Consider the following 22,756-nt stretch of genomic DNA (forward strand, 5'->3'; position numbering starts at 1 on the left):
GAAAGAGGAAAGGGGGGAAAATGTAGAAAAATAAAAGTTATATGGGGAGCTCCGCCTGTGGGATCTTGTAGAGGGAGAGGAGAAAGCGACACCTGTGATTTGCACTAATCTTAAAGACAGAACGGAGGAGAGGGTAATAAAATAAGAAGGCAACGGAACGGAGGCTGAGTGAACGACTCCGTTCTCGGGTTTTCCCGTACATTCATATTTTCAAATTAGTCCCCTAAATGATGAATTTGTTATTGGACCCTCATCGGTTATTTCTTGCTAATGTTTGAAGGGATTGATTTGGAAGTGTTTATGGGAATTGGAGCATCTAATAGTAATTTTTAGGGTTCTCATGAACTTCAAGTGTTTTGTAGTAAACCCCTATAAACTTTCGAAATCACACTAAACCCTTGATAACTTTTGCAAAAAGATCCCCATTTGGGTAAATTACACTAAACCCCCAATATTCATAATGCCTTGTGATGCTATTTTATGGTTCTAATTTATGGGGGTCATATGCAAAATATAGAAAGTAATCGGGAGTTTTCTGCAAAATAGAAAATTCATTAGAGTTTTGGTGTGATTTTGAAAGTTCACAGGTGTTTCCTGCAAAATGCTGAGAGTTCATAAGCGTTCAGTGTAATTTTCCCTAATTTTAGTTTTTTGAGGGGCTAATTTAAGAACAAATTATAAGAATTTGGGGACCCAATAGAAAACTCAATAGCCTGAGGGACTATTTCAGAACATCATAGCTTTGAGATGACTAGCAGTGAACTAACAGTATCTTTATGCTCAGTGCAACCATAAGCTAACGCAAGAGGATAATGCTCATCCTCATATGAATTTTTACGTCCACACGTTAGTAATTTCATTTGAGTTTAGAAACAATAGTTTGGATGACGTGGTTATTTTGTTTCTTTTTATGTTATTTATTTAGTTTCTTCCTCTACGGGCGTGTTTGGTTCGCTTTAAAAAGACCCCGAAAACCCGTTTCCTCCTTCTAACAACATCGCCACCCCGACAAAACCCATTCTAGGGTTTTCTTTTCTTTGCTTTGGTTCGCTTCTTCTCCTCGTCCCTCCAACCGCGGAAATCCCTTCCACTTCAGCTCTTCGTCTTTCCCCCATTTCCTTCGAAAACTAGAGGAAATCGGTGTAAAATCACCCAAAATCTGTAATATTGTCAGATCTGCGGTTTATTTGCGTAAAACTTGTTGAAGGCTAGGGTTACCACTATTTTCCCTCGTTTATTTGCGTAAAATGTTGATTTCGTACTTGATTTTCATATTTATCAAGCCTCAGATCCTCAAATTCATATTTTCGCTGGATCTTGCTAAAAAGACAATGCCTTTATTGGGAAAATTTCGTATTTTTGCTGAATTTTTGCTGGATCTTGCTAAAAATGCAATCTAAGGTATGATTTATGCAAGTTTTAGAAATATTGTGATGAAATTTGGATGTTGTATTTTTTATAATTATTCTGAAATTTTCATGTTCTTAGCAAAACAGCAACAATTTTTATTTTCTTGTGTGTCCCAAGTGAAACTTTCGTTTACTTTAAGACATGCTATTAAACTAGGTTTTTTTTTATATTAATGATGCAGTGATAAAGTTGTATGCTTACAAAATTTTTATAGTTTGAATATGAGAGTTTATTTTCCATTTGGGATGAAATGTTACACTTCTGGTTTTCCAAATTGGAAAATGCAACAGATACTTGAAATTTACGGTTATAATATTGCTTCTTTGTTTTTAATTTATCTTTTAGATTGATGATTTCTTTTGCAAACCTAATGGGAGTGAAACATGTATAACCCCGAATAATTGTGTTAACTTTTAGATTGATGATTGGTTTTAAACACGAATCTAGGGATAATTGTGTTAACTTTTAATCCCCAAATAAAAAGAATAACAGAATTAATGAAAAGAGTGAGGTCTTGGAGAGATTACCTTCATGATGCAGCTCATTAAAAAATGACAATCTGATATCAGTTAGTAATATGTTTAGGTAGAAAATACATCATTTCTTTAATGAAGTATTGTGTGATAAGTGACGGAACAAGGCCATTTCCCTGAAGATTATGATCGGAGTGCCTGGGATTGGGAATTCTGCAATGAAGTATTATGTAGGTTGCACTATATTAATTGGGAACAAGGCTTGAAAGTTGAAGTTGTAATTATGCCTGAACTTATGCTTGAACTTTTGCCTCTTAAAATTTTCTTCTTTACCGTCCAATGCTTCATGGGGTCTTAATTGATAAAAGTTTTGATTATTGACATTGCATATGGATGTTTGCTAGGTATAATAATTATTTCAATTTGATGTTTGTATCGTAGATGGATAATGATGGGGATTGTATCGATAAACAAAGTGTTGTTAATATGGTTCAAGGTGTTGTGCTATCTGTTTTTGTTATAATAATTACATTTATAAGGAGAATGCAAGCTAGACGTAAATCAATTCGTAGTGGTCCAAGTGAGGAAAAAAGAAGACAAGAGAGGGCTAAAATTAAACATATAGAGCGTATTTATAATGGTTTTAGTGATAGTTATGTAAATTACATTAGAATGTGGAGTGATACTTTTGTTAAACTAGCAAGTATAATGAGGAACAATAGGCTGCTAAAAGACTCAAGGAATATAACAGTGGAAGAACACCTTATCATGACACTGAACATTTTGGGTCATAAATCTAAAAATCACATTGTGAGATCTTATTTTATAAGATCAGGGGAGACATTCAGTAGATATTTCAACAAGGTATTACAAGCAATTATTTGCCTGTATGGGCGCTACATGAGACAAGCCTCAAATGACATTCCCCAAGAGATTGTTAACAGCCAGCTATACTACCCTTATTTCAAGGTATATCTACACTTTAAGTACAGTTATCTGTATAATCAATGAAAATAAATTTAAACTTAGTAATGTGATACACATATTATAGGATTGTATTGGTATGATAGATGAGACTCATGTTGATGCAATGCTTCTGATTAATCTTGTTGCACGATTTCAAGGCCGCAAAGGTGTTACACAGAATGTGCATGCAGCTTGCACCCCAAACAAACTTTTCACATATGTTTTATCGGGTTAGGAGGGATTTGGAAATGATTATAGGATTCTCCAAGATTCATTATCTAGACCACAACCACATGGATTGAAAGTCTATGATGGTAATTATATAAAAGTTTAACTTAAAACGTTTTAATTAACTTCTTAATAAAACTATAGGCAAATACTATCTGTGTGATGCTGGGTACCCCACCTATCAGGTTTCTGTAGGATCTGAAATAGATACACTAGAACACTAGAGGGGGGGTGAATAGTGTTCTTTTAAAATTATTGCAAAGTAGATAATAAATTGCAAAGAAAAATGGCAATCTCAGAAATTTGCAAACACAAACACAAGGATTTTATACTGGTTCCACCAATCCGGTGTACATCCAGTCCCCAAGCAAATCCCGCTTGAGAGTTTCCACTATGATTTTGAATAAACTTACAAAATCAAACGCAAACCTGACTAATTTGCAAGTCCCTGCAAATTACAACACCAATTGACAAACTCCTTGCCAATTTGAACCCCAATCTCTAAGCCAAGAGATTAACCCTCTCACAACCGAGAGAAAACTTGTTGTAGCAAGAACACAATGATCCTATAAGCCTTGAATGTGTATTGAAGTGCAGCAGTGGCTTAGGATACTTTTAATTTCTGTAGAATTGCCTAATGATTTGTTTTTGATGAAAGTATATAGGCAATTTCTGAAACTCCTCTTTTTCAGAAAATCAGAATGTTTTTCATTTGAAAAATTACACAAAGATCAAAGCTTATGGGTATGTATGCCTATGTAATTTTTCTGAACAAATAACCTATATATAGCCCTTGAAAAGACAAGTTTTTAAAGTTTAAAAACGTTTAAAAACGGCTAAAAACTGTCAGAAATTCAAAAACTGATATTTTCCTTCAGTAGTCGACTACTGTAGTCATTAGTCGACTACACTGTAAAAAGACAGAAACTTATAAATTGGAATTTGAGTTCAGTAGTCGACTATAATGTTCATTAGTCGACTATACTGTAAAAATACAGAAACTTATGTTTCTGTCAAACACCTCAGTAGTCGACTATAATCTCTATTAGTCGACTATACTGTAAATTGACAGAAACATGTATTTGAGTTCTATACATCGACTACTATTCTAATTAGTCGACTACTAAGGTCAAAAATTCAGTAAAAAGGAGTTTTTATAATTAAGTTTTAACTACTATTCTAATGGTTAACATAGGGGATTTCTATAGTTAACCAACACACTAAGCCTGTGTTAGTGTGTTCTAAAATTGTGGGTGTGTGCGTGTGTGTGATCAAGGCTTGTACAAAAATTCTAAGTAAAGAAAAATCAAATTACATTATCTTTTGTTCTTCATTTTCTTCACTTCAAAATGCCTTGATATCCACTTGCACTTGTACATATTCTGATATTAAAATCTGCATATGAAAGTTAGTGCACACACAATATAGATTGTTATCATCAAAACACTATCATGGAGATATGATAGTCAACAGTTTCATCTCTCCATACCGAGGTGTTCGATATCATTTGAAAGAACATTCAGGTAAAACACCTAAGAATAGAAGGGAATTATTCAATCTAAGACATTCTTCTTTGAGGTCTAAGATTAAATCTGCATTTGGCACATTGAAGAATCGTTTCAAGATTTTGTGTGCTAAGCCTCATTACCCATTTCCTACACAAGTAGATATCGTATTGGCATGCACGGTACTCCATAATTTCATTGCAACTGTGGATCCAAGTGATGAACTACTCAACAAGTCCGAATTTAATGAAGTATTGATGGTGAGATGACAAATGAGAATGACAATAATTTAGTTGATTTACTCAAACTCAAACTCAAACCCAAAGAGAGCAAACTGAATCAAGAAATGAGTGGAAGACTCTTAGGAATGGCATTGTTTGGGCGATGTGGGTGGACTACTGTGATAAGTATAATCATGGTGTAACCATTGAGACTTAATTTTCATATTTGTTGTACTATTTATGCTCATATATATACTCTTTAACTCTACGTTTTGTTTTTTCCAGTTATTATATTTTGCTTTTCATTCATATATTGATGTTTTATTTCTTCCAGTTATTATGTTTTGCTTTTCATTCATGTATTCATGTTTTGCTTCTTCTAGTTATTATGTTTTGCTTTTCATTCATGTATTCATGTTTTGCTTACTCCGCAAATTATATAATATCTAACTCTCTATTTAATTAGTAATGACTGATAATAGATAATACAATCTTAAGTGGGAGAGATAATCATAAAGGCAAGGGTGTAGTTCCATCTTAACCTCTACCACCTCAACCCCCTCAGTCCATGCATCAATGCGATAGTGGGTATTTTCCATTTCAACAGTCATATTTTGGAAAACTACCTCATGCATTTCCCAATATGCCATTCGATGATGGCAGTTACTTCCCGATGCATCATTATTTAGGGTCATATATGAACATGCTAAGTTCTCCTACTTTGCCTCCACAATTTTATTGTCCTAATATTAGTGGATTGCAACTTTCTCCCAGTAGTGGTCATGGCTTAACTTCCGAATCAGGTTCCAAACGGGTGCTCATAGAAGAAGGGGAAGAAACATCATCAAATCCAAAGAAGAAGAAGAAAAACACCTCAACGAAGAAAAAAAAATAGTGAGACTGACGGTTCTCAAGGGAACAAATATTTGTTTTGGGATTCCCGTTATGATAATGAGCTCATTTCATTTCTTGCCTACTTGGTAAGAAAGGGTTACAAACTCGACAAAAGATTTAAGAGAACCGCTTTTCATATGGCATCCTAACATATTAATGAGAAGTTTAACACAATATTTAAGTGGGATAACGTCATGCACCGTATCAAAACTTTATGTACAAGATTTTATGATATGGAAACTTATCGTAATTTTAGTGGTATCGCATGGGATGATAGCACCAAGACTGTCATCATGAATCTTATATGTTTGGATAGGTGGATTAAGGTAAATAAACTCTTGTTGCATTTTCATTGACTAATTATCTCATTTTTCTATTTTTATTGAATTAATTCAACTATACTTTTTAGAACAAGAGCTTTAAGAATGTTAAGCTTAGACAATATGTCAATAAACTCTTGAGGCATTATGATGATCTTGCTCTTATCATCAGGGATGATCAAAGCTAGAGGGGAATTTGCTAGTGATGCTTGGAAAAAGTTTAGTCGTAGCGAGTCCATAAATCTTGGAGATGATGCTGACTCACCTTTGCCTACCTCACAATCCCCTCAAGTACACGTTTTAGATGATGAGGACACTCCTCTGCCTAAGGAAGCACCCGCCAAATCAAGTTCTAAGGCAAAGTCATGTGTTGCTAAGGGAAAGGCTCATAGGACCAACCTAAATAATGAGTTCATGCTAAAAATGGTGGATAAGATAGACGTATTTAGCGCAAACATGAAATGTGTAAATATGCATTGGATCGAGAAGTTATCCATGGTTCTATATGCTCATTTATAGGATTTTAGTGTTGAAAAGCTAGATACATACTATCGTCATCTCTTTTTGAATGAGCATGAATCAAGACTATTTATGGGCATATCTCCGGTTGGTCAAAAAGAGATGATTGATGCATTTCTCAACAAAGAGGGTTGAAGACCAATAGAGTATGGGTGTACATGGTATTTTGTGATTCTCACTTCTAACATACTTGTTAAATCCACTTACTTTTGGTAAAAGACTAGTCTTGCTTAATTTAGGGAACTACTTTTATGAATGTTATTTTTGTATTTGTGGAACATTATGATAATGGAACATATTATTGTAATATATATTAAGTATTTATATGCCTCCATATTGTAATATTTACCTTTCATGATGTGAATATTGTAGAATACTAACTTTTACATTGAACTTTGGTTATTACAGTTATAAGTCACCATATACATGACAATTGATCAAATTTTCTGAGATGTAAGCAACCTACAATGTGCACACATTGTATTGGATGGCTATTGTTATGGGTTATTAAGGTATTCGGTTGTCATGCCACGAGTTTACATTGGTGACTTTTTTACTTTTAGATTATGATGATTGTCAAATTTTCTGAGATTAGCAACCTGTAATATCTATTGATATTGCACTAGATGGCTAACAATAATAATATTGACCAAGTTTTGAGCCCTCAGTCATAATTTACATATACATATGGTTAGTTTATTTTATATGATGTCAACAAATGTTTTCAAATGATTTTTAGGTGTCAGTTTAGTGTTTGTGGGTGTCTCAACTCACGGTTGGATTATTTGCTACTAAAGATAGAGCACCACAAGGAACTGTTCACATCATGCTGATGATATTAGGTGTAGTACATGAACTGTTTTGCTAAAAATCTTTATATGTTTATATAAAGCTTTTAATGGAAAACATGGATAATGTTCTAATCAATATGTTCTTAATCTCTTATACATAACGGTTGAAGATAACTGGTCTTCATCTCTTAATGGTTAGCAATTGAAGATAACCGGTCTTATACATTTGCTTCATAAATTATTTGTTCACACTTCTCTATGCATTCTTTGGCCTCCTACTGCTGTACATTGCTTGGCGATCTGATTCCAAAGCTTCACAAAAGAAGGAAATGGAAAAGGTATATAACTCCTACTTATCAGATGTGGAATTCTTTGTCAAGATTTCCTGTCAATAATTATTAGGCAGTTAACTGGTGTATAAATCGTTATACTTGCCTTTATTTCCTTTCAATGTTTCTGCAGAATATTTCGAACTTTTTGAAAATTTGTTTTTATGTAGTTCTTTGCCTTATTGTAGCGTAGTGATGTATCATGTGCGCAACTGATATGACAAGTTGTATCTTATGCATTGGTGTAGATTCTTTCATGATCTAGGGAATTTTGAGGTTTTGTTTGTTGTGTGCATGAGGGGAATGTTCGGTTCATTGTAAATCGCAACTTCAACTAAAGTTACTATGTGTGTTATTTGCCACTATGTGTGTTATTTGTTGTTTTTTCTACTTGTGGAGACTTGGTTGTAAATAATTTCATTTCTGGCATCCCACGCTTGATGCCTTCTCTAAAAGGTAATTACTTATGAGTTTCTTAGTTGATTTTCCGCTTCTAGAAAACTTCAATCGACGAAGAAGTTGATAGCCCATCCTATTTTTCCTCAAACCTGTGAATGAATGTTTGCCACAATTCCTTAACAGGTCCTATGGGCAATGTGTGTTGCTCGTGTCTCAAACCTGTGAATGAATGTTTGCCACAATTCCTTAACAGGTCCTATGGGCAATGTGTGTTGCTCGTGTGCAGGGTCCGGAGCAATTGTAAGTTTACAATTCCTTAACAGGTCCTATGGGCAATGTGTGTTGCTCGTGTGCAGGGTCCGGAGCAATTGTAAGTTTTCAAATCACTTTGACCTTTTTTAACTATGCGTATCATTTTGATATGTGGTCGTATTAGGGTCATTACTAATTTACTTAACCATGCTTCGTATTTACCTGGTCTGAATGATACCAGTCATCAGTTATTTATTCCAATGGTTTTGAAATGATAATGATCCATGAAGTGGGTGCATATTTCAGGGATTTATCATTCAACCACTTTGTTTGTGATCTACCTAGCTCTTTTGGGTTGTCATGCTACGAGTTTATATTGGTGACTCTTTTACTTTTATGCTATAATGATTGTCAAAATTTCTGAGATTATCAACCTGTAATATCTATTAATATTGCACTGGATGGCTAATAATGATGATATTGACCAAGTTCTGAGCCCTCAGCCATAATTTACATATACATGTGGCTGGTTTATTTTATGTGATGTCAACAAATATTTTCAAATGATTTTTTAATCATAAAGTTCATTCAAATTTGAACATGCATAAATTATCAAAGTAGTAATGATAATAGCAAAGTAGTGCATGTCCAGGCTTTCATTTTAGCGATTTTAAATAGATTTCTAGACCATGATGCTCTCCAATACATTCCTTACTTAGATTCGCAACAACTTCATTGTAACCAACTTCATGGGTGTGTGCTAGGAGTTGATTTTTGTTGCAATAAATATTAGGTATTTCTTTGCAGTAAGGACACATTCAATTTTTATTTCAGTCTATAACTTTTATCGCATTATCTCTTAGCATAATTTCTGCTAATTCCATGATATCTCACATATCATCTTGCTCTTGATCTGCATCCATATAGGAAATCCATTCTTCAAAGGTTTGTTTATGTTCAGTTATCCTTCCACGCTGATAAAAAAACAGAGTAAATTGACATTAATATAAACAGGTTCATTGTTTATCATAAAAAATTTAAATATTCTTACCTTTGATGATAGTGCAGATGAAGATTCACAAATACCTTTACTTTTCTTACTCATATTTTTTCCTGATTAGAATTTGGTATGCAAACATTACGTTTTATAGATATTTATGGACTGGTACGTTTACTTGGTGGTTGGATGTTGAATCTGACAACATTTTTTGGATCAATAAATTTTCTACTTGTATTGTACATGGTTTTGAGGCGCTCACGGTTTTTAAATATAACTGGTTTTGTTTCTTATAGTTGACTCAAGTACTCAGTCTTCATCAAGTACATATTTGGTATTTTCAGGTTTGGTGTGATTTTCCATGTCAAATACATATTTATGAGTAATCGGGTCTTTTATAGGTTTTATACATGTTTCATAAGAATTTTCGCTAATTCAGATACGTATTTCATAAAATTATGAATAATCAGGTTATTACAGGTTTCGTTTGTTTTTTTCATGCCTAACAGGTTTTGTGTGATTTTTTTCATATCAAACAGGTATATTTCATGTCAAATCAGGTACGTAGTTCATAATAATTAATCATGTTATTACCGCTTTCTTATGATTTTTTATGTCAAACAGATATTTATAGTGAATTTGGTATTTACTATTTTTTCATGTTACAATCACACTTTTATTTTGCTAAGATTACCTCTCATAACGATAAAAAATAAATTTGTTTTTAGTGTGGGGTAAACTTAGCATTCGTTGCTTTATTATTTAAAGAAATAACTTTTTATCATCTATATCCCACTTATCCTCGGGTTTCGCAATGTATGTGTCCTGAATACATGTATCAGGTGGTGTGTAACCTCTAATGACTATATCCCACACTTCAAAGTCAACTGATGCTAAGTAGATTCTCATTCTAGCTTTCTAGTAAGCATAATCTGTCCCATTAAATCTAGATGGCCTAGCAGTTGACTGTCCCTCGGCAAAAACACTATCATTAGTGTCTATGATAATTCTAGGCTTTCCTAATCTAGAATCAGAATATGATCATGAGTCTGATCTAGGCTCTGATACCACTTGTTGGATTGAGGAATAGCCTAAGGGGGGGGGGGGGGTAAATAGGCTATGACCAATTTATAAATTTTAAAATTAGCCAAACAACTACGTAGATATATCAAATTACAAATGCAAGTAGTTATAATATGCAGAAAGTAATGTAGAATGTAAAGCACACACGAATTTACCCAGGTTTGGCCTCCACACCTACGTCCTACAACCAGAATCACTAGCAAAATAGTTTCACAACCCCTTACACCCAGCAAGATTGGCTACCCACCACAATCATCCTCCCAAGCACGATTCGTTGATTACCACCACTACGTAAACTAAATCTACTAACAATTCCTACAAACTACAACCCCGTAGTCTGCAACCCAACCTAAAACAGATCTAGAGTCCAAAAAAGTGTAAAAGACAATACAGATTGACAACGAATAAAAATAAAAGGAACAAAGTTTAGAGAAGCTTAATGTTGTATTTGTTGTATCGATCTAGAACTTTCTAAAGTAGCACTCACAATAAAGCTAGTACTAGAGTATCCGACTCTAAGTTTACTTCATATAGCTTCTGACGGATCACAAAACGGAGATTTCTGTGAATTTCTACGAATTTTTGAGTGAAGTTTGTGCAAGGAGGATGATCTGTGTATTCTGTTGTCTTTGTCACGTTGATCTGGAATTTTATGAAGTAGCACTCACTTTAAACCTGGTATTGTTGCATCTATCTCTGAGTCTCATTCGCGTAGCTTCTAACGGATCGCAAAACGAAGAATTCTGTGAATTTCTACAAATTTTTGAACGAAGCTTGCGCAAGGAGGAGTATCTGCGAAGTCTACTCTCTTTTTTCGTTAATCTCACTCCCTATCATTATTAACAGCCTTTTTGTAGGCTTTGCTAACCTAATCTGCTTAAGGTTTAATTCTTCCCCTTGGATATGACATGTGACACAATTTGGGGCCATAGAAAAGTTAAAACGCCCATAAAACACTCTGTACACATACAGGCATAGGACTCTGTATTTGTACTGCTTTTCTACACTCCATATGCCATGTGTCATGCAATTATTGGCTAAAATATCCTCTCGTAGTCCCTTGCTTGTTTTTCTCTCTCCCTTCAACGGCACACCCTTGTGAGGTGGGGCCCGCTTGCAGCTGAAATCACACGCATTTTATGCGCGTCGTTGGATCGATGCAAGGCAGAATGGATCAGAGACACGTAGCCTGTAGCGGTGAGATACGCACAATAAATTTTAGTTGGGTCTGTTTGTGTGGGTTTTTTCCTGCAGACTTTGAACTACGCCTTGCGGAAATCTTGTAAAACAAATTTTCTTGGGCTTTGGAAATAGTATATATATATATATATATATATATATATATATATATATATATATATATATAAACTTGATCTACATATTCTAAAATCCCAACACACCAAGTTTGGGGTGAATCCGTCGTTGTTTGACCCTCCATCAAGCCATGTAAAAAGTTCTATTCATTCAAAACCGTTAAAATTGATACGAGTGGATAAATGGTCATCATCTCCAAAAAGGAGTTTATAAAATGTTTCACACTCTCAAACCATCACTCTCTGCCCCTCTATTTATAGATAACAAGAATCTCACATGACCCTTATTTGTCTAGACCCCTAAGTAACCTCACAACTATAGGATTAGGCTTAGACTCCAAGTAGCCCTCACAACCATAAGATTTGGCTTAGACTCCAAGTAATCCTTACAATATATAATCTATATTTGATTCAATAGTTGACAGATGAGCGGTGTGGGCTTTATTTCTCTTACATTTAATTCATTTAAGATTATTGGGGTTCCCTTAAATGCTCTTGGACTTCTTAGGATTTAGCTCGGTCTTTAAATAATTGAATATACATATATTAATTAAATGTGTATTTCTATATAAATTTTGCTTTTTGGATTGGTACATATTGCATTTTTTTGTGGTTGGCCATCTTGAGTATGAATTGTTGATCTTGTTTCTTTTTAAATTTTATTTGATTCTCAATTGCAGGCTATGTTGTTAATAATTATTAACCAAGAAAATAATAAGTACTGATATTTCAGTTCTAAACTTAGTTGTGCGCTTTGGATTTAGACATTCTGGGCTTCATTAGAGATCTTTTGTATTCGAAATAATATTCATTTGAGTTATTATTCAATAATTCTTTATTACATATAATTTAAGATAAAAATATTATCAGCGGATATATTTATTCAAATAAAATAGATAATGAGGGTATAAAAATGTAATAAAATATAATGATTAAATACCCTAACACCTAAACTTTAGCTATTTCTCTATCAAATAAAGAAATATTCTAACTCACTTTCGCAGAAATCGTGGCTGTATTTAGTGTATACAACAAGCCTTTAAACCCCTAGGTTAGTGGGCGAACTATTGTCTTGTGATGATTTGCAGTGAATATACCCACAAAATATGGTCAATTTTCCAATTTGAAAAAATCAATAAATAATTAATTCACATGATATATTTAAACAAACTAATTAAAGTTAGTTTATACTTAAGAAAATATTTGTATGCATAAGTCCAAAGTAGATTTCTTAGAAGAAAATCTTTTCATTATAGTTATACAAAATCAGATCTAACTTACAAATTTAATTAAAAGCTTTGAAAAGAATATGCTAAATCTTAATTTCAAATAATTTTTCAAGCCTCTTGATCAAATTGTTTTTCAAGAACATGTGTGTGTGTATAATTTTATGCATAGCTCCAAAGTAGTTTTCTTAGAAAATCATTTCATTATGGCTATATAAAACCAAGTCTAACTTAGAAATTTAATTAAAAATTTTGAAAAGAACATGCTAATTCTTTATTTCAAATTTTATATTATATATATATATATATGATTAAAGGAATACAGATCAATTTTCCTTCGTTTCTTTTACCGCAAAATTTTTCCACAAACATTCCCCCATTTCTCCCAAAATCACAGCTTCAGCCAGCGAATTGAATCAGCCGACTTCCCCCATTTCTCCTCCTCCGTCAAGTTCCCCAACTCCACCCACCACGAAAGCAGCATCGCCGCCGACAAAAACCGATCTTCCTTCGAGCTCGAGCGCTCTCTCGAGATCCCCATTTCTCCTCCTCCATCAAACCACCTCCTTCCCCCAACTCAGGTAAGGATCACGGCCATCCATTCCCAGCTCGTTACAGGTTTTGATTAGGGGTTTTTTATTATTATTTTTTTTTGATTTCAGGCGTTTCAGCGTCCTCTCCCCCAACTCCGGCTCCAAGTCACCGCGGACGAGCTCGTGGTCGAAGGTACAGAGCTCTGTCGGTCTTTTTTTTAAATCAATCTATAATCCTGGAAAATTTGTTCTTTAATCCTGGAAAAACTTGTTCTTTAATCCAGGAAAATTTAGGAATTATAGATTGATTACAAGAACTAGGGATTTGATGCTTGAACTAGGAATTTTAATCTGAATTTGGCTTTTGATCTCTGTGCTTTTTGACTCTTGATATTATTAGCATTGTTGTAGAGCAGGGATATGAAACCCAAAAGCATCAACTCTGCATGTCCAATAAATTAGTTTGTTAGGTAGATTAACTCAAAAAAATTGAAAAGGGGAAAATGCAGTTTTTGGTTTAACAAAAGAGATGACCGTGAAGGATGTTTGTGTTCTTTTGGGTAATTATGTTGAAAAGGAACTTGACACTATACGAAGAAGCTATAGATGGACAACAACGGGTCCAATGCATTCTGCCCACTCAGGAAAATACATAGGCGCGGTCGACCGTGGCGGTCGACTGCAAACTGATATATACAAAATTCGGGTTTGAAAGCAGTTTGCTGATTTTAAAACACTGTTTAAAAATATCAAATAAATTCTAAAAATTATGAATCTTTGGGAAATGATTGTAGACATGATAATACACATGCTAAAAAAACTGGTTTTCTAAAAGGACTTCCCACTTTGGGAAATGATTGTAGACATGATAATACACATGCTAAAAAAACTGGTTTTCTAAAAGGACTTCCCAAATGAGAAATATCATCATTTTGCAAAATAGTCCAAAACATAAAAGTGTAAACATACAAGTTTTGGCATTTTAGCTTAACCATATTTTGAAATATTACAAAATAATTTTATAGACTTAAAAGATGTAAGCTATTGTTATGAAGTCTATAAACAATGAATATAGTATTTTATCAAAATACACATATAATGCAATAAAACATGATTTCATTAAACTAAATAAAATTGATATTGATGAAATCATATATATGCATATAAGTATGAAACAAAAATATGTTTTCTAATTATATTAAATTGTTTCATATTAAAACTTGAAAACTATCAAACCAAAACATATATGTATATATATAACTATATATATACAAAACCAAAACATGTATGTGTGTATATGATTGAGCTTAGAGTACCAACACACATAATATAAAAATCTAAACTAAATGTTACCCAAGCTTGATCTTGATCTTTATTATAGCTCAACTTGGTAAACTTGGATGAAGCTGATAATTGGATCTTTAACTTGATAGCAAGGCTTCACTCCACTATTTCGCTAACTTCCATTGGATATGATCGTTGAAGCTCTATTCCATCCATCCTCCAACATATTGTTTGTCTACAATAAATAACAAAACACAAACACTAGACGAATAATATTAGATGTAAATTGTTTGTTAAATCATCATCAAAACAAGAAAGCCAACAGCAATCTCACAGGGTAACAAGTTTTCGGAGTCATTTCTGACATACGTCGATAAGGTGTTGTTTCGAGATCAGAGTGCTAATTTGTGCGAGACTAGAGCCTTCTCAGAGTATCAGGATGTCTATCAAGATATACCTGGGTTACCTCCAATGAGAGAGGTTGAGTTCTGCATCGAGTTGCAGCCAGCACAGGACCGATCTCCTGTGTACATTATCGTATGGCACCTACTGAGATGAGGGAGCTACAGACTCAGTTAAAGGAGCTCATTTCTCATGGTTTTATTCGCCAGAGTCATTCTCCATAGGGAGCACCGGTCATTTTCGTAAAAAAGAAGGACGACATCCTTCGTTTGTGCTTAGATTATCGTGAGTTGAATAAGGTCACCATCCGGAATAGGTATCCACTATCGAGAATTGATGACTCATTAGACCAATTGTAGGGAGCGCAAGTGTTTCTCGAAGATTGACCTTCAATCTGGCTATCATCAGTTACAAGTATGGGAAATGGATATTCTCAATACCGTCTTTTTAACTCGATATGAGTCTTTTGAGTTTCTTGTCATGCCGTTTGGGCTAACCAATGCACCCGCGGTACTCATGGATTTAATGAAACTGGTATTTCATCCATACTTGGACCAGTTCGTGATTGTTTTCATCAACGATATCCTCATCTACTCAAGGTGGAAGGCCGAGCACGAGCAACATCTTTGTTTGTCATTGCAAACTTTGCGAGAGCACTAGTTGCATGCTAAGTTTAGCAAATACGAGTTTTGACTTTAAAAGTCAGATTTTTAGACCATGTTATTAGCAAAGAGGGCATTGGTGTTGATCCAGCCAAAGTAGAGACAGTTCTTAATTAGGAGCCGCCGAAGACCGTTACAGAGATTCATAGCTTTTTAGGTCTTGTCGGCTATTATAGGAAAAAATTCATTGATGATTTTTCGAAGATTGCTACCCCACTGTCACGTCTTACAAAAAAGGGTGTTCAGTTTATTTGGGGACCGAAATGCTAGAAGGCATTTGAGACTTTAAAGGCAAAGTTGACAATTACAATAACTGCACAATAATAATTAATTCATACATTGTTTTTTAAGCAATTTTATTATACAATAAAAAAAATTCAAAACTCAAAACATGTATGTTCACATGCAAAGTACGTGCATTACACTAGTACATATAGACGCAAAAACAAGAAGTTTCACAAAATAAACAGGGTTTCAAGGAATCAACCCAAGAATGACAATTAGATACATGCAACTCATTAGGAACGAAAAAGGAATACTTGTACGTGCGTGCATATATGATATATTTCCTGTGAATCTAGCAATAGGCAATCATACAGATCCGAAAAGAAATATCAATCTAAATCCACAATTCCAAAGTTAGAGAGAAGGATCTTAAGCTGCTGAACAAAATCTGCGCCTGTCGCGTACTCAGTAAGCAATCCAACAGCAAAACCAAACATTGCCCATCTGCGAAGGATAGCACAAAACAATCAAAGATAATAGTCAATCTACAATGCGTCATGGAGAGAGGATCAAACACAACCTCAAAATAGCTGATTTGAATAGAGGGGAAAAAAATAACGCATTGGATACATAAATTAAAACCTTAACTCTATTAAAATTTGTAGAAGGATTAATTTCGTAAACCCCCTAAACTTTGGAGGGTTTTCATACAACCCACCTAAATTTTAGTGGGGTTTTCACATAACCCCTCTGAACTTTAGAGTGTATCACAAAACGGCACTTTAACTTTGAACTTTTCTCACCGGCCCTCAAAAAAAAAAAACAAAAAACAAACAAAAGGGGAAAAACATGTAATTTGCAAATAATTAAATTTTCCTAAGAGGAAAAGAAAATCCAAAATTTAGGAAGGGGCATGTTGCCAGTAAATGACCAATGAGGAATTCTGGGATTTTTTCTCTCAGGGCATTTTAATCATTTACAATTTACATGCAGTGGGTCCAGTAGGAAAAGGTTTAAGTTCAAGGTGATTTTGTGAGACACCCAAAATTCAAGGGGTTATGTGAAGTACATAAAGTTCAAGGACGTCATGTGAAAAAACCATCAAGGTTTAGAGTAATTATGTGAAATTAACCCCTTGTTAAATGATAGGAGTTCAATAAATTTTGCAAGAATATCATGCATATATCCTCTTTATGTATACTCTATATTTGTTTCCCCTAAGTAAGAACATCTAGCGAAGGCCACTAAAGAAAAATCTTTTTTTTTTTGAAGTAAAAATAAGGTAAGATGTCATATTCAAAAGTAGTATATATAGAAATTGTTTTATACATGACTACACCAAAAGAAGGATGCTAGACAAATAAAATGGAAAGAGCAAGAGGACCATAGCCGTCACCTCTTCCAGCAAACTAAATACCAGAATACAAACAAAAGTGTAGAGAAAACATGAAAAAAATAAATAAATGCATATCAAAGAGCTGACAACTCCAGCTCAAACAAAAAAGACACCGATTGTACCAAAAAAGATAGTATCAGAATATGCACCCAAAAAAAATCAAGTGTTTGGAAGAAATCAGCCATTGTCTTCACTGCTGCTCAAAAGCTCTTCGACCCTCTTATCTTGAAGAATTGTTTTCAGCCTGACAACCTTCTTATGACAAGAACTTCCCATCCAGAATAACAAGAAAAAGGCTATATTAGCAGCCAGCTTAGAGGACGAGCGTAATTCATCATTAAAAACCTTGTTGTTTTTTTCTCTCCATAAACACCAGCACAAAATAAGGAAGAGGATGGTCCATAATAAACGATAATTCTTATCCCCAAGAAATTGACCCTTTGAGGTCATCATATGAAACAGATCATACTGAAAAGCATTAGTACCCAACTTTAGCATATAGAATTTCCATATAGACTGAGCATAACGGCACTAAATGAAAAGATGGTCTACAAATTCAACAACTTCGTTACCATTAGAGCACAGAGGATCTCCTAACCAACCCTTCTTGATCAAGTTGTCTTTGGTGTTCAGTTTGTTCTTAGACAGCATTCAGAGAAAAAAACTTTACTTTAAGGTGAATGCATGAGCTCCAGATAAAAATATATAAATCACAAGACACACCACCATAATTTAAGAAGCAGTATAGAGACTTCACCGAAAAAAATTTATTGACTTGGTAAGAGGCCATGAAGGAAGATCATCAGATGGAGGAGAAGCTGAAGACAGAATATCAAACAGAGATTAATCTTGCTGTTTTTCAATAGGAGAGAGAGCTCTTCTAAGGATAGGTTTCAAAATCAAGATGTTACCCCTCTACATACATTGTGAAGACACGAAGGCGTTGCAAAAGAATGCAAGCATGTATGCAACATGATAGAGACTAGACAGAGAGAAGAGTCCCAACCATTTATCTTCCCAAAACTTGATTCTAGAGCCCTCGCCTAAATTCCAACTAACCATGTTTCTTAAAGCCAGACTAACAGAAATAGCATCATACTAAAATTTAGAGACTGATCTAAAAGTGGGTGTACAATTGAAAGGAGAATTATGTAGACCATACAAAGAAGAGAGAGTAGTGCCAACAAGAGATTCAGATCGCAACACTTTCAAACCTACTTAGAGAGCATAGCAGAGTTAAAGTTGGCCAAGTTGAGAACACCCAGACCCTCTTCTTTTTTTGACTTACAGACAGAAGACCATTTAACTAAAGCCTTACCTTTACAATTAGAGGAAGATCCACCCCCAAAGAAAGTTCTTTCTCAATTTATCAATAGATTTTATAACACAACATGGCAATTTGAAGAAAGACATGTAATAAAGAGGTAAGGAAGAAAGAACAGAATTGACAAGAGTAAGTCTACCTCCTATGGATAAATGTTTACTTTTCCAAAGAGAGATCTTACAAGAGAAAGAATCAAGGAGGGGCTGCCATTCTTTCTTGGAAAGAGAACCAAGCTTAATAGGCAAACCAAGGTATTTGAAGGGAAAAGAATCCAGAGAGCAATTCATAGAATTGACAAAAGAGATACCTCGACTATGGAATTTACCACAATAAAACAAAGAGGTCTTGGCATAGTTAATCCTAAGACTAGATATATCCTCAAACAAATAGAACATTAGTTTAAGAGTAGAGATGTCTACAAGAGTTGCCCTGCAGAAAACTAATGTATCATATGCAAATTGAAGAGATCAGATGGAATTCAGAGGACCCTTAAGATGGAGCTCGGAGAGATTACTAAAATTAACACTCTTGCAAAGTATTTTATTGAGAACATCTACAACCAAGATGAACAACATAGATGATAAGGGGTCTCCCTGTTTGAGTCCACGACAACGAAGGAAGAAATTAGTAGGGGAACTATTGACCAAGGTAGATGATTTAGAAGGAGTGTTAGCAATCTAACTACACCATTAGGACCAAAACCCCTGGCAAAAGAAAATTTAACTCACACAATCACAAGCTTTCATGAAATCAATTTTGAAATCTCCTGTTTTGAAGAGCAGCAGTTATGAATCATTTCACTAGCTAAGATGATAGAATCAAGGGTAGACTTACCAACTTGGAAGGCAGATTGAGATTGATCAACAAGAGCAGAAAGAAGAGGAGCTAACCTGTTAGCTAAAATCTTAGTGAAAATTTTAAAAAGACCGTTAAGAAGACTGATAGGTCTAAAATCTTTAGCACGATTAGCTCCATCAACTTTAGGGATAAGAGCGATGTATGAGAAGTTAACAAGATGAAGAGAAAAGGCATCCTGATATAAACACCTAAAAAAGAAGAAGATGTCCTCTTTGACAGTGTTGCAAAAAGCTTGATAGAAAATGATTGGGAACCATCAGGTTCATAAGACTTATCAGAGTGTTAGGAAAAGACTGCTTGCTTAGTCTCTTCCTGAGAAAAGAGATTATCTAACATAGACAAGAGTTTACATTATGAGGATAAAAAGAGTCTCAATCAACCACAAAAGGAGATTGAGGTTTCGCTTGGAAGAGGAAGGAGAAGTAGGAGTGAAAAGCTGCCTTAATGTCATGATCAGAAGACATCAAGGATGAGATAACATTCTGCCTTCTGTGAGCTGAAGCAACTTTGTGGAAAAAGGAAAGAGTTTGAGTCACTTTCATGAAGCGAGAGGGTTTTGGATCTTTGGCGCAAATATACTTCTTCATCTCTAGCTAAATCAAAGAGCTTGGATTTAAGATAAGATTCTATGAGAGAGTTCAGATGGACAAAGAGGTATGTTCTGCTCTTAGTGCAAGAAAAGGACCCGTAAATGAATTTTTTCCACCACTTAAGCCTTCTTTTCAGAAGCTTGATTTTGAGAGAAAATTACCAACAGGAGAGCCCCTACATACAAAAGACACCTAACAATCCTTGACAAAGAGGAAAATGAAGAATGAGACAACTAAGTTTTCTCAAACCTAAAAAGAGGTTTAGGTTTGAGGCAAGTAGTATCAAGGATAATAGGACAGTGATCAGAACGAGCTGACAGATATGAAAATTACACTAAATATGAGAATATAGATTCAAACTCTGATGATGCAAGAAAACAATCAAGTTTAACAAGAACAGGAACACCTCACAAATTGGACCAAGTAAAAATCCTACCATTAAGCGGTAGATCAATAAGAAAAAACTTATCAACTAAACCCTTAAAAATAAGAATATCCCAAATAGAGCCAGACCGCCCACTCCTCTCATTGACATTAAGGGTGACATTGAAATCACCACATAATACCCAAGGAAAGGGAAATTGACTATAGACTCTCTTAGTCTCCCACCAACAAACATCTTTCTCCTCTCTATCAGTTGGGGCATAAACAGTAGAAACTATAAATTTCTAATTTAGAGATTTATGGATAAGGATAACAAAAATGGAGAAAATACCAATGTAAGAGTTTAAAATAGTCAAACATAGATCCATTCCATCCCAATAGTACATCACCTCTAGAGTCAGAAGCCTCAAGACTAAGCCATAATGAGATCCTATTCCCACCTAGACTTTTTTAGAGTATTAGGTCCAACAGAACTAAGCTTAGATTCTTGAATACCAATAATGTCAAGACCAGCAAAGGAGATACCATCTCTAACCATCCTATATTTAACAGGATCATTAAGACCTCTGACATTTTAGGAATCTATCTTCATAATAACAAGAATAAACAACTACACCTTGATAAGGAAGAGGGGGATCAAGAATTATCCCCATCTCTCTCCACCTCTATAGCCTTAATCTTATCGATCCCCTCTATCTTTCATGACATAATTGACAGAGATAGTACAATATCTAAGACTAATTTAGCATTGGTTGGTAGGGAAATAGATGTTGAGGAAGAAGACTTACCCCTTTGGACGAGAAAACCCGAAAACGATAAGCTGTCAAATGCATATGATATTTCTTCGCACTGAGGGCTTACTAACTAGCCTCGCTTACCCAATCAACTTCTTCTTTCTGGACTTAGCAAATTGTTCGAAACCAAGGGGAAGAAAACTGAGTTAGACCCAGCTTTAACAGACTCACTAATTGAGTAAGAAGATGATCCACAAGGAAGATTCCCAATTGGATTAGTATGCTGATGTAGCAAGGAAGACCTACCCACACCTTGAGCACGAATAAATCCTTCCCACTGATTACGCTCCACCATAATAGGATTGTCGTTCCAAAATACCTTAATAAGTCAGGAGAAGAATGAACCGCTTGATGCGAAGAAATAGGAGGGAGAGACATAATCTTGTTCCTGGGATTACCCAGAGAATCTGAAGATTCCATTGAAGATGCCTTAGATACCGTGCCTGTAGAATATGAAATTTTAGAAATTACAAACTTGCCCTTATTACGATCCTCCTCCTCGGCAACCGACTGTCGCTTACCATGGTCAATAGGAGGCTGGACAACTTCTACCTCCAGCACCCTATCAACCCATCCTGAAAAAGAGGACCGTTCTCCTTCCCACTTCAACTCATGCTCACGAATTTCCACCCTGTCATGAAAATCCTTCCCCTTCACTGGTTTACCTATGACCTCCAATGTAGCATATCCCTCAAGTAGACTGTTATCAAAAGGGGAGTGACACCGAAATCGAATTTCTCTAGGAATAATAAAGACATCTCTCACTTCGATGAGAACCTTGCAACTCGAAAAATGAGTACTAAAAGCAACATCATCCGAACATGTAATGCATTCACCCACATCTTTAAAAAGAATTAGAAGAAATTCCCAATCCCAGAGGTAGTATGGCAGATGAGAGATCCTGACCAAAGTAAGAACAGGCTTGGGAAGAACCTTAAGACCAAAGTCCTCTCTCCAACGAAGAAACCGACTTTTGAAATCCTCAATATCAACCAGCTTCATATCCTCTGCCTGCTCAATCATATTCACATCTGGGAATTGGGCAAGGAAGCTGTTGCCTGAAGCCCTAGAAACTCTATGGGTCCACCCTCGGATATTAAACTTGAAGGAAAGCATCTCCTTAAGATCCGAGAGAAAAGGCTAACCCCTGTGCACATAGAAAATGGCAAAGGAAGAGAGATCCTCAATGTGATCTTTGATCGCCGGAGGAAGCCTAACAATCAGCGTCTCCCTGGTGGATGTGGGGGCAGTCATGAGCCTTATGACCCAGACTATTACACTTGAAGCAAACAATATCTTCCATCTTGCAAATTTTAGCTAGATTATATGAATCCCCATAGAAAAAACACCTTCTTTGATTAACGAAAGCTTGTTGAGA

General features: G+C 35.0%; 2 protein-coding genes across 4 annotated transcripts in view; both read right to left on the reverse strand.

Annotated features, from left to right (window-relative positions):
• LOC109827386 (light-harvesting complex-like protein OHP2, chloroplastic) overlaps window positions 16,122–22,756 on the reverse strand; it is a 12,671-nt gene continuing 6,036 nt past the window's right edge. The window contains exon 2 of one of the 2 annotated variants that reach the window (XM_020394396.1): window positions 16,122–16,536. In XM_020394396.1, the coding sequence (XP_020249985.1) occupies window positions 16,422–16,536 (115 nt within the window). In that variant the 3' untranslated portion in view covers window positions 16,122–16,421. Of the gene's footprint in view, window positions 16,537–17,393; window positions 17,697–22,756 lie in introns of those variants that run through there. The other variant, XM_020394405.1, reaches the window with a different exon arrangement.
• LOC109827369 lies at window positions 17,703–22,750 on the reverse strand. 2 transcript variants are annotated; one of them, XM_020394376.1, is made up of 3 exons: window positions 21,625–22,750; window positions 21,373–21,480; window positions 17,703–17,896 (listed from the first exon to the last, which is right to left on the reverse strand). In XM_020394376.1, exons 1-2 carry the CDS (start codon window positions 22,492–22,494, stop codon window positions 21,445–21,447), a joined length of 906 nt encoding a protein of 301 aa, XP_020249965.1. In that variant the 5' UTR covers window positions 22,495–22,750; the 3' UTR covers window positions 17,703–17,896; window positions 21,373–21,444. The 2 variants fall into 2 exon arrangements, with proteins under 2 accessions (XP_020249965.1, XP_020249958.1); XM_020394369.1 differs by having other exon boundaries at window positions 21,373–22,750.

This window comes from Asparagus officinalis, chromosome 1, assembly GCF_001876935.1.
Source record: "Asparagus officinalis chromosome 1, Aspof.V1, whole genome shotgun sequence".
Taxonomy (NCBI): domain Eukaryota; kingdom Viridiplantae; phylum Streptophyta; class Magnoliopsida; order Asparagales; family Asparagaceae; genus Asparagus; species Asparagus officinalis.

Coding starts and splice junctions, on each gene's coding strand:
- LOC109827369 (XM_020394369.1), bottom strand. CDS start 22,494: ATGCTTTCCTTCAAGTTTAATATCCGAGGGTGGACCCATAGAGTTTCT.